Source organism: Mizuhopecten yessoensis, unplaced genomic scaffold (genome assembly GCF_002113885.1).
Source record: "Mizuhopecten yessoensis strain PY_sf001 unplaced genomic scaffold, ASM211388v2 scaffold716157, whole genome shotgun sequence".
In the NCBI taxonomy this organism is placed as follows: Eukaryota; Metazoa; Mollusca; class Bivalvia; order Pectinida; family Pectinidae; genus Mizuhopecten; species Mizuhopecten yessoensis.
Window position 1 is genome coordinate 74,369 of NW_018479976.1, and position 13,004 is coordinate 87,372.

Consider the following 13,004-nt stretch of genomic DNA (forward strand, 5'->3'; position numbering starts at 1 on the left):
GGGTATATTGGTCCATCTGTAAGTGGAGTATGGGGGTATATTGGTCCATCTGTAAGTGGAGTATAGGGTATATTGGTACATCTGTAAGTGGGGTATGGGGGTATATTGGTCCATCTGTAAGTGGAGTATAGGGTATATTGGTCCATCTGTAAGTGGAGTATAGGGTATATTGGTCCATCTGTAAGTGGAGTATTGGGTATATTGGTACATCTGTAAGTGGAGTATGGGGGTATATTGGTCCATCTGTAAGTGGAGTATGTGGTATATTGGTCCATCTGTAAGTGGAGTATGGGGTATGTTTGTCCATCTGTAAGTGGAGTAGGGGGTATATTGGTCCATCTGTAAGTGGAGTAGGGGGTATATTAGTATACACATCCTTTACTACCGTATTTTACCGCAAATAAGCCCCCCCTTCGCAAATAAGCCCCCTCCACACTTTGGTAAATGTCCTTGGAACAGGATGGGTGCCTGCAATTAAGCCCCCTCCCTAATTTTGTCTCCATCTAAAAAAAATGTATGAAAGTTGGTCGAGAGATTTAAGAACAATACGATAATTGCTGTTGATTACAGTGAGTTGAGGAATTAACATGTTTGAGGATGAGTTTGATTGTGATCTTTGCATATTTATGCATACTTAATTAGATTACACACCTGTGATTGTCTACTTGGTTTCCGTGCAATAAGTGCCGTAATAATTGTTATGTTATACACATACATATGACATGTATCGGCTGAGTTCCATTAGTGCATATTTAATAAGGATAAAACAGACTACCTAATACACACTAGCAAGTGGGAAATATGAATTTCACGAAGTTCACGAATTTGCTTGTTTAGATATTAAGATTTTCAGTTGCAATAAGTTTGTACCACAGATTATCATACAGTGGGGATATGACAGTGATGAAGCAGACTGTAAAATTCATTATAGATGGTTTTAATCACAACAGTTATTGTTTACGTCAGCTTTAGCTGACATAAAGCTTTTGATTACTTTTGCCTCCAGTCAGTCTGTCTTTTCTTCAACATACGTTGCAGGTTGAATGAGCTATGCTTAACACAGCAAATGCAAATCTAGTTGAACATGGCTTTTCTGTTGTGGAGTTTTTGTCTGCCATTTCCTTCCAAAACAAGTCTGTTCCAGAATGGGAGTTTGATATACATATTTGCAGATCCTCCAATGTGGTCAACCCACCCATCTAGTCTACCCGTTGATAGGATCTAGAATCTTACAAACATGTACATACTTTCAACTTCACACTAGAATTTGTTCATTTTCATAGGAAAACAGTGCTGGTACAATTTTTCTATGCATATTGAGTTTTCCTCTGACAAATAACTCCTGCTATCAAGAGGTTTGATTGTGTTACAGGATCTGGGGAGCCTTACCGTAAATGTTCCATGGCAGATCCCAAAAACTGAGATCGCTAAACGCAGAGATTTCCGGAGCATGTGTGTGTTTACTATTGACCCGTCCACAGCCAGGGACCTTGACGATGCCCTTTCTATAGAAGAACTTCCTGATGGTAAGATGACATGTTAGGATGGTTTTATTCTTAAATGTCCATGCCCAAAGGACCAACTGAGTGTATGCCATGGTGCAGTGTCCTTTATCTGTGGTCAGTGTTTGTTTCAAATGATTAACTCTAAAAATTCTACTCCTGAACTTTGGAGGAAGGAATGCTACCCAATTTGGCACGGGTCATCCTTGGTCAAAGGGAATCCAGTGGTTTATTGAGTATTGGTCCCTCCTTAGGTGGTCGGGGCCCAAACGGGTAGCTATAGGTATAAATTGAAAACATTTGAAAAAAACCTCTTGTAGAAGAGATATAGATATTCCCAAATGAGTAATGGTTGGCTATCCTGTTTATGGAACTTGATTTAGCTAATTTTCAAATTGTGTAAAGACACGAGGTTTACCGAGAGGACCCTGTTCTCCCATAACCTTTATATTGTATCTAGAAAACCCTGTTTCCCTTGGAAATGCATTATTTTTGTTATCCAATTGGAAAAACTGTGAATCATGAATCATGATGTCACAATTAAAGAAAATCCGTGTATACCTTCATCATCACATGTCATCTGCACTTTGATAGAATGGTATCCCTTCTGATTAACTAAGAACTAAGCTTGGTTCTCAGTTGGGGCCTGTATATGACATCATGCTATTTTATGAAAGTTTGATTTGTCAATAACTTTTAACGACTGTTCAAGCCACTGGGCCCAAAGTGTAACCCACTAGTGGGTAACATGAAATGTTTTAATTTAAGAGTGATGAAAGCTATAGTGGTTGTGGGCGAAATAGGGCATGGAGCATCCCTGGTCCAAGAGAGTCCAACCTGGTATGATACATGTAAGGGAAAACAAGGAGAATGAGTTAGTACTCCTTACTGTGGAAAGTGTATCTCCTCTTCAAACAACTTCTTCTGAACAACCAAAAGCCCAAGGGTGATGATATCTGGCAAGTAGCATGCCGAGATGAAGGGCTACTAAGTTTGTTTAAATGAATGAATAAATGAATGGAGAACATACTCGCAGAGACAATGTTGGCTACAGACAAAATGGTGAATTCAAATGTTGTTACCCCCGGGGGCCTGAGGGGCAGGGCTATTTGATTAAATTTCAACCGTCTTCTTCAGGCAAAGATATGCTGGCATCAAATACTCTACAAGTTGTTCAAATGAATGACCCTGAGACACTTTCAAGGTCAGTTGGTCAGAGGCCAAAACCTCATGTTATTGCTGCCAAAGAAGCATTTCAAATAAATTAAGAAAATTTGCTTTTTTGTATGGTAGGAACATTTGATGTTGGGGTTCACATTGCTGATGTCACCTACTTCCTGCATGAGGAGACACCCTTAGATGGTACAGCAGGAAAGAGGGCTACTAGTGTCTACCTGCCAAACAAGGTAAGGAATGCCTCTAAATTAAACTACAGCAGGAAAAAGGGCTACTAGTGTCTACCTGCCAAACAAGGTAAGGGATGCCTCTAAATTAAACTACAGCAGGAAAGAGGGCTACTAGTGTCTACCTGCCGAACAAGGTAAGGGATGCCCCTAAATTAAACTACAGCAGGAAAGAGGGCTACTGGTGTCGCCAAACAAGGTAAGGGATGCCTCTAAATTTAACTACAGCAGGAAAGAGGGCTACTAGCGTCTACCTGCCAAACACGTTTGGTAAGGGATGCCGCTAAAACACAGCAGGAAGGAGGGCTACTAGCGTCTACCTGCCAAACACGTTTGGTAAGGGATGCCTCTAAAACACAGCAGGAAAGAGGGCTACTAGCGTCTACTTGCCAAACAAGGTGATGGACACCAGTAGACATTATAACAGGATGGGGGTTAGTTGTGTAGATGGCATATCAAGCTACTACTGAGGCTTGTATGGTCTATATGGTGTTGAGTGTTAGTATTTGTTGACAGGTCATTCCAATGCTGCCACGTGTTCTCTGTGAAGATCTCTGCAGTCTGAATCCTGATCAGGATCGTTTGGCCTTCTCCGTTGTCTGGAATATATCTGCCGAAGGACAGGTAAATTTGTCAGCTTACCTGGCTGAATGCCAAGAGAGATAAAACTGTGGACAGTGTCTATCTATCTATCAATATAGTCCAAAAATGCTGGTTAGTTCTTGACTAAAGATGACATTGGAAATGTGCCAAAACTTGTACAAATTGAACATTGTGTACTAATTTGAAAGTCTGAAACATATTTTTACACCTGGACTCAAGTTACAGTAAGCTTTCTTGGTGACTTACCCTTGCTTATTGTTACAGATCTCTAAGGAATGGTTTGGGAAATCTGTGATCCGGTCATGTGTGAAGCTAAGCTACCAACATGCTCAGGTAAGTGTTTTATTATTGAGTTAAGATCATCCTCAGGTTATTAGTGTCTTATTGCTGGTTAAGGTCATGTTCAGGTAAGTGTTTTGTTATTGAGCTAAGTAATGTTCAGGTAAATTTTTGTTATTGAGCTAAGATCATGCTCATGTTGTTATTGCGCTATGATCATGCTCGGGTAAGTGTTTCTGAATCCTCAATGGGAAATCACAATGAGAATGCTCAAGGGTAAATCACAATAGGAAATTGTGATAGGAAATATCAACAGGAAATTTCAGTGGAAAATTATGATATGAGAAATCACAATGAGAATTATCAGAGAGAAATTTCAATAGGAAATGTAAAAATGATGAGGATATAGCTCAATACTTAGTAAAGCCAGGTGAGAAAGGCCCTATGAAGGTGTTTGATTACTGTACATATAAGGATACATGAAGCTGTTATATTACCATACATATTTAGAAAATCTGTCATAAGTTTTCCGTAATATTAGATTTATTACACACCTTACATAAACTTAATTTATGTGATGGCTTTATGACACTGCATAACACGGTATTCATATGATAAAAGGAGACATGAAAGTGTTCTATTCTTATTACAGGGGTTTATAGATGATCCACATAAGAACTGGACTGCCGAAGAACTTCCTCCAATATCTTCCCCTTTTAGTGTGGCTCAGATAAAGGAAAAGGTCTTGGACTTAAACAAGGTGATTACAACAGATGTAGATAAAAAGAAGTTCTGAACTTCAACCTGGTAAACGAACTAAATGTTGAATATAAGTTAAAAGGAGTCACGCTCTTCAACAAATTAAATACATATAACATTTACCATGTACAAACCTCCAAAAGCCCTCATTCCAGGGCCCGTTTTCATGAAACCTTTCTCATGCTCAAGCATGGATTCTGTGCTCAAGGAAGCTTTCTTGTAACTCACCAGAATCATGTCAATGATCAAAAGTTAAATTTAAATATTGAAAACAGTATTTGGCTATAAGTCTCTTCAATTTTTGCCCAAAACTTAAACATTTTTTTTTTTTGAAATAATTTATAACTGGAACAAGAAATTAGACTTGAGCACAAAATCCATGCTTGAGCATGAGAACGGTTTCATGAATACGGGCCCAGGACTGAGTTTGAGACAAGAATAACCCTGCTGTTACCCATTGCATGGTGTAAGGGGCAACTGTTGTGGGGACCTCCTGCAGAATTGGGGATTGTGTGCCCATCTTAATGGGAACACCACAGCGAACCATGGTCTATCTAGTGCAACATCTGGAATCCATTCAGTTTAAACAATATTTTATTTACAAATATGCAGTACATAATATAATTTTTTACATAATGTGATGTCAGGGATCTGGCAACAAGAGTTGGCTCTTATATTAAGCCATCTCCCAACAATGAGAAGATTGCAGTATAACACAGGCAGGTTAAATAACATCAATAATTATATAAATTCAACTGATATAGCTAATTTAACAACCAAGGCCGACCATTTGAAATAATAGGTAATATGATTAGCAGCACTTAGAGAATAATGTTAATAAATTTACTTTAGAGCATAGATACTAGAGTGGTGGGTAAAAGTTGGAAAGGTGGGNGGGGGATTTAATTTGTTGATGAAGTGAAATGAAATGGAAACCCATGCATTCACCCAAATCTACCTGTTCCAATTATATACCTATGCACTTGATTAAAAATTTCTGTATTATCATTGCAAGACAAGTTTGGATCACCATGTAATAATATATAACTTCCTGATGTCCACGATTACCCCTAACTTTGCTATGGTTTCGGCCCGAATTGTGTTATAGTTCCTACATTCAATGAGAAAGTGAGAAGTGGTTTCAATGCAACCACAGGAACACAGGCTGGTTTCTGAAACATGATTATTATATAAATGATGGTTTAATGAGCTGCATTCATTTCGAAGCCTTGTATGAAGTACCTGGGCACGCCGTTTGCCTAAGTAATAGTAATCGGGTATCTTAGACTTATTCCTATTAAGGTAACGGAAAAAGGAGATTTAATTGGGTTATTTCTAACATGTTCAGGTATCAAATTCCATTCACGGATGGCTGTAGGAGAGAAAGAAGACATAAAGATATTGGTTCTGCTATTTGGAGGTTGCATATTCAAATATGATCTTAAATTGTAACCTTGAGTGGAGCTGGTAAATGGGGGTAGGTGATTTTTCGTAAATAAGGGGGAGCAAGTCCATGGACTAGATTGTACATAGCTTGCATCCTATGTTTATATCTCCTGTAGGACAATGATTCCCATTGGGTTTCATTAACAAGGGAAGACGCTGACTTGGTTGCACCTGTCACAGTACGAGCTGCTTCAGTTTGTATCTTTTTAGGTCACCTGAGACAAAGTCTCAAGTGACCTGTTGCGATCGCCTTTTGTCCGTCATGCGTCCGTAAACAATTTACATTTTCAGCTTCTTCTCCAAAACCCCTGAACCAATTTCAATGAAATTTTGCAGAACCCTTCCATGGCCAAAGGTCAAAAAAATTAGTGGAAGGTTTGGTACCCAGCCCCCGGGGGCCTGACGGGCGGGGCTAAAAAGTGTCAAATTGACTAAAATTTCAAAAATCTTCTTCTCAAGACCCAGATATGGTAGAATCAAATACTCTTCATAGATGGAAGGGTCTTAAGGTGCTTTACCAAAATTGTGAATTTCATGATCCTGGGGTCTCACGTTTACCCCTGGGGAAGGGGGTAAACTTTACTTTAGTTTATATAGGGAAATCACATTTTGGACCAAGATTCGGTTTAAGTTCCATTGGAAGTAATTCAATTTGGGTTAGCATTATCAGTATTAGATAGCAGTTTGATGGTATGCATATATGAGCCCTGACTGACCCCCCGCGGCTGATGGGTGGGTCCAAAAAGGGTTTAATTGACTGAAATTTCTAAAATCTTCTTTTCCAAGGGGGGGGGGGGGCGTGTTATTATGGTTTATAATGGCAACTGATACTTTGAATATTACATTTTAATAACTTGATTCGAATTATAACCCTGAGATGACAGTTTGATACTATGAACATTTTGAGCCAGCCCTACCCCCACGGGCTGTAGGGTGGGGCCCAAAGGAGTCAGTGTGCTAACATTTCTTAATTTTCCTTGTTTATAATCAGAGGTGCTAGTTTCAAATACTTTTTAGTCTTAAATCTGTATTCTAGATATTGAATAAGGTGGTTTTATTGTTTTTTGTCACTTTGAATAATATTTCTGTTCGTGTTAAAAACAAAATCAACTCTCTGTATAAATATATCAGGTGACCGTTAAGGCCCATGGGCCTCTTGTCTAGATCAAGAATCTGCTGTTGGTTGCAGTTACCCCAGACAATATCCGCATATTCTAGGATAGGCCTAATATAAGAAAAGAACATAGTTTCTAAAGATCTCAGATCTAGTTGGAATTTCAGTGATCTCAATATATCAATTCTCTTCCATGCTTTCCCAAGTATGTTGTCAATATGTAAATGCCAAGAGCAGCTCTCTTCAATGGTTATCCCATGTGACTACTGACTTGTACTATTTGTGTATTATTCCTTATTAATGGAGGATGATCGACTTTGACACGTTGCCTAGATAGAATCATACTTTTAGTTTTATTTGGGTTAAAGTTTACCAACCATTGCTGTGCCCAGGTACTTAAAGTAGTCAAGTCGGAATTTAGTAACTTTGCTGAGCGAGTCGGATTTTCAACTATGATGTAAAGTGAAGTATATCGTCTGCAAATAAACGAATACTAGCATTTATACTATTAACAATGTCATTAATATAAATAATAAACAGAAGAGGCCCTAGTATTGAGCCTTGTGTAACACCTGCCTGTAGCTTCCCTTTATCCGATGAATTCCCTTCAACAATTACTTTTTGACTGCGTCCATCGAGATAGCTCACAAACCAAGATAATAATGTACCAGAAATACCATTTTGCTTAAGTTTGTGTATTAAACCCCTGTGCCACACTCTATCAAAGGCTTTACTAATGTCGCAAAACACCACCCGAACCTCCTTGCCACTATCAACCGCTTGGAAAAAGGTACTTACAATATCAGTTTATTGAAATATAGAAGAATTTTTTGAAACCAGATTGAAAGGGTGTAATGCAGCCATTTTCCCTCAGAAAGTTATAAATATATTTAAAGATACATTTTTCAATTACTTTGCTATACAACTTAAAAGAGAAATTGGTCTATAATTTGTTACTAGAGATTTCTCTCCCTTCTTATAAACTGGAATTACATTTGCAGTTTTCCAAACTTCAGGGAACTCATGAAGAGATAGAGATGAATTAAACAAGTTTGATAATGATATAGCCGGTTCTGCGCTAGCCTCTTTTAGCAGTCTAGGATTTACTAAGTCAGGGCCACAGGCTTTATTGGCATTGATAAGTTTCAGGGCATATCCAACACATCAGTAGGTGAAATATGTATATTATCTAGCAAAGTTTCCGGTAATTGATTTGGAGGAAGTGTCATATGTTGATCATTGATAGTCGCTTGATCACAGAAGAAACTATTGAAGGCTTCCGTCTTTTCCCTGGCAGTAAAAAGCTTGGTGTTGTTATGACAGATTGGAGGATATTGACAGTCAGAAGTTTGTTTGAAGAATTGCTTTGCAATTCGCTGTCAATCCTGGGGGCTTAAGTTTCTATTATTGTTAAGTTCATCTCCAAGTTTGGTCATGTATGAGATCTTAGCTTTTTCTAATGAGCAACGTTTCTTTGTTACTCTTGTACCTGAATTCAGCCCAATCTATTTATTATCCCTCTATAAACACAGTCTATAGTCCTTGGTTCATTTTTGATGCCAAAGTTTGTCCTGATGTGAGGACTTTGCATATATCTACAAACATAGAAATAACTTTAGGGTAGCCATTCATAGAACTAGTTTGATTTGTTAACAGGTAGCAGTAAATCTGAGAAAGAAACGGAAGGAAGATGGAGCTCTCAACTTAAACCAGGTGAAATTGTCCTTTAACTTAGACGACAAAACAGGCATGCCTAATGGCTATCATACACACGAGCAACTGGACAGTAACAGGTGAGTGTCACACTTTGTCACCTTTGTATCTCAGAACTCAATCCTCCATCATCATCATCAAATAGAGCTCCTTCATCACCTGTATAAAGTCACAAAGGTATTAACGGTAGTTTGTGGGTTACACTAATAGTTTCTGTCGTTTGTACAGGCTTGTGGAGGAATTTATGTTACTGGCTAACATGGCTGTTGCTCATAAGATCAACAGATGTCTGCCAGAACAGGCAATGCTGCGGCGTCACCCTGAACCTAACTCAAGTATGGCTCTTGAATTGGTATGTTTATGTAAACAATTCTGCTTGCTGAAATAGTTCGACAATGTTGTTAATTAGCTGACCTGGTCAAACAGGTATAGATTTCAAATTATATTTCTTGCCATGTGTTCAGTCTCTGAACAATCACATTCAATCTTATAGTATGCTAATACAGGATCTCAAAGATGTTCAATGTTCAATATTCAAGAAACAAAGTCTCAATGTTTCAAATTTTTGTTAGCGGTCTGAACAAAATTCGAAACATCAAAATTTGATTATAATCTAATGAATTTGTTAAGATTTATGAATTCTTAAAATTTGAAGCTCCACACATATTCTTGCCTATTTGTGAAAAACAGTGATTTTCTGGCAATAACAAGCATAGATCTGTGCCTTTATAATCCCACGTTGTTTTACCTGTAGGAAAAGCAAAGCCAAATCCTGGGGGTACCACTGGACTTCACAAATTCAGGATCACTACAGGTATGTTATCTGGTGTAGGGACTGATATGTCATCAGATTCCTCCTTAGGTGTGTAACAACCCATCGTCAGAACAGTTTGTGAATTCAGTAAGTATAAGTAACTGCTGACATTAAAGAGGGTGGTCGGGTGGCGCAGTGGATAGCACACTTACCTGTCACCAAGGCGTCCAGGGTTCAATTCCCCAATCGGATTTGAAAAGGTATGGGGTCACCTGCCTGACCACATTGGTTTTCCCCGGGTACTCCGGTTTCCTCCCACATTAAGACCCCATGCACGCTAAAATCCGGGCTAACAAGAGTGATTAGTATAAGTTGAAATAACTTGTTTTATAATTGTTGTAAAATAAAAAAAGTTTATATTTAAGAGACCTTTGTGTGTTGTTTTTATAGAAAAGCCTGGATGATATCTGTAGAGAAGACTTGCATTCAAGAGGAAAGTTACAGGTGCTATTAGCGATGTGCTCCAAACCAATGCAGGTTAGTACCTCCTTATCAAAGATCCTCAGCCAGTGGTGTATAGTCAGGATTTATATATACAGGATATCTATAGTTGTGGAATTGCACAATGTCACAAGATGTGCCGTGTGTGAACGATTTGTACACCATGTATGACCAATAAAATACAGGGTGATGAAAGTTTGTGCACATCTGTGTGCACGTAGAACGAACAGAGTGTGATGGCAGTTGATAGAAATAAAAAAACCCATTAAATATGATTTCGTTACAGAACTTATATAACCTTGGTTTTATCATGTGTTACCATATATATTAGCTAGATCTGTAGGTTTATATATTTTTATGTATAACTTCCAAAATTTGGTTTTCATATTTATTCATAAAGGACATACATTGACATGTGTAACTACACACACGGCAAGGGCCCACACAAATACACTGAAACCTATAGTAGTTATGGGAGTGATGAAACCTATAGTAGTTATGGGAGTGATGAAACCTATAGTAGTTATGGGAGTGATGAAACCTATAGCAGTTATGGGAGTGATGTAACCTATAGTAGTTATGGGAGTGATGTAACCTGTAGTAGTTATGGGAGTGATGAAACCTATAGAAGTTATGGGAGTGATGAAACCTATAGTATTTATGGGAGTAATGAAACCTATAGCAGTTATGGGAGTGATTAAACCTATAGTAGTTATGGGAGTGATGAAACCTATAGTAGTTATGGGAGTGATGAAACCTATAGAAGTTATGGGAGTGATGAAACCTATAGTATTTATGGGAGTGATGAAACCTATAGCAGTTATGGGAGTGATTAAACCTATAGTAGTTATGGGAGTGATGAAACCTATAGTATTTATGGGAGTGATGAAACCTATAGTAGTTATGGGAGTGATGAAACCTATAGTAGATAGTGAAGTGATAAAATCTATAAATCAAGGTATGGAATGAAAAAAAACAAAAACTTTATTATAGTGTTGAAATATTTAACAGGTATTGGGTTGATGAAACTTAAAACAGGTTGTGTTGGTATCAAATGTTTCTCTTAATTTTAACTGGATATCAAATTATCTCAGATTTTTAGTCACCCTTGGGGGAACCCCAGTGGGGACTATTAATTTTGGTTTCAGTCCCAGATTTTGACCTCTGTTTATTGGGCTGTTGTTAAGTGTCTTGCTTCTGTCGGAATATACCAGGCGCTAATTACAAGCTCTTGGATAACTCAGATATCGATTTCCTTTTTAAAAAGGAATAGCATGAAACCTAAAGTCGTTCCAAATTTCCCACGGGAATTACATATAAACTAAAGATGTTCCGAGTATGAATCAGTCACCTTTGAGGTTACCGAAGGAGTAAACTGTCGTATTATAAATTGCTATTGACTGATTTAGATATTTTGTGTCTGACCAACGACTACCGTTAATATTTGCGTATAGTGCACACTTTTTTAAGGGGAAAATGAAGTGTCAAGAAAGGGGTGTACACGATACTCAAGAACAATCCAAATCCAGTCCTTGGTCGCGACCATTTCTCGTAAACTTTTCTAGGATTTTCGGAAATGTTTTGAAATATGCTTGCAGCAATAAAACTGCTAAATTTCGTTGAATAATCCCTGACTGCATTGCCAATTTAACAATTACGAAAAGTTGCAAGTTAAAGTCATATAATACTATAGAATCGGATAAATAAACTCAAGTAAAGTAAGCTCAACTTTTCAGGACGTTACCTTGTGAATTGATTAATACTGTACCACGTATCGGGGAAACATAACGAAGAATTGCATCGCATTTATCACTCTGTGGTTAAAATGTCGTTCTTGGGTAAAATCATCCTGAACTCTTCAATCTTGACCGTAGGAATGTGTCAAAACGACATGGGTAAAGTGGCGAAGTTAGCAAGTTTGTGTACCGCAAAGAGTCAAGTTGGCGAGGTACTATTAACCGGCAGGAGTTTACAAGGTTGACATCCATGCAAATTGAACCGATAATGATAAAAGTTTGAGTTTGAAATTTAAATATCAACGGGTTCAAAACAGCCAAAAACATTCCGATCTTTTCTTTTCGAAGGAGAATTGCTGAAATCACAACTGTTTGGTGTTCTTCATGTCTCGCGAATTCCGCTGTTGGCGGTCCTCGTCGGAATGACTGCCTTTCAGCATACACATTCTGCCGATATCGATGACCGATTCAGTCGGATTTGCAGACGATCAGAAAACTACTTGGAAAAGTGTATTTCATAACAAAAAATAGTAGAAGATTTATCTGTATATAAGATTGAATCTTTTCTGAAACTTATTGTTGTGAAAACAACATCGTTATATTCCAATTAACGTTACCTGTTCTGCCCATGCCAGGTGACAGTGTCAGCGCGCAGATCTCCCCGTATTCGAGGTGTCAGTCAATGCTAATATTATATTTGCGACATACTTTCTTACTTAAGTTCATGTGTTGGCATGGCTACCTGAACAGCATGTATGTATTTACACCTGGTAATTGTTTACCATTTTGATTGACAGGTGGAAATATATCCGTTACTTGTAGCTTGGTCAATGATTTATCGGAAAATGATCACACAGAATGATGGGGTGACTTTCATGTCATTCTGACATATTTCTGGTTTTTATTTTAGAAATGGCTGTATACCTTTCCTTACATGTTACTATTTTCTGGTTTTAGATGGCTTTATACCTTTCCTTACATGTTACTATTTTCTGGTTTTAGATGGCTGTATACCTTTCCTTACATGTTACTATTTTCTGGTTTTAGATGGCTGTATACCTTTCCTTACATGTTACTATTTTCTGGTTTTAGATGGCTGTATACCCTTCCTTACATGACGCTATTTTCTGGTTTTAGATGGCTGTATACCTTTCCTTACATGTTACTATTTTCTGGTTTTAGATGGCTGTATAC

At 37.9% G+C, this 13,004-nt stretch overlaps 1 protein-coding gene across 3 annotated transcripts in view; it reads left to right on the plus strand.

The window, feature by feature from the left end:
• Window positions 1-13,004, plus strand: part of LOC110441880 (DIS3-like exonuclease 2) — a 43,640-nt gene that overhangs the window by 19,831 nt on the left and 10,805 nt on the right. For all 3 annotated transcript variants that reach the window (XM_021485160.1, XM_021485161.1, XM_021485162.1), the window contains 9 exons: window positions 1,373-1,526; window positions 2,796-2,908; window positions 3,422-3,529; window positions 3,773-3,841; window positions 4,440-4,547; window positions 8,763-8,899; window positions 9,048-9,171; window positions 9,574-9,633; window positions 10,024-10,110. In XM_021485160.1, coding sequence (XP_021340835.1) covers window positions 1,373-1,526; window positions 2,796-2,908; window positions 3,422-3,529; window positions 3,773-3,841; window positions 4,440-4,547; window positions 8,763-8,899; window positions 9,048-9,171; window positions 9,574-9,633; window positions 10,024-10,110 — 960 coding nt within the window. The remainder of the gene's footprint in view (window positions 1-1,372; window positions 1,527-2,795; window positions 2,909-3,421; window positions 3,530-3,772; window positions 3,842-4,439; window positions 4,548-8,762; window positions 8,900-9,047; window positions 9,172-9,573; window positions 9,634-10,023; window positions 10,111-13,004) is intronic.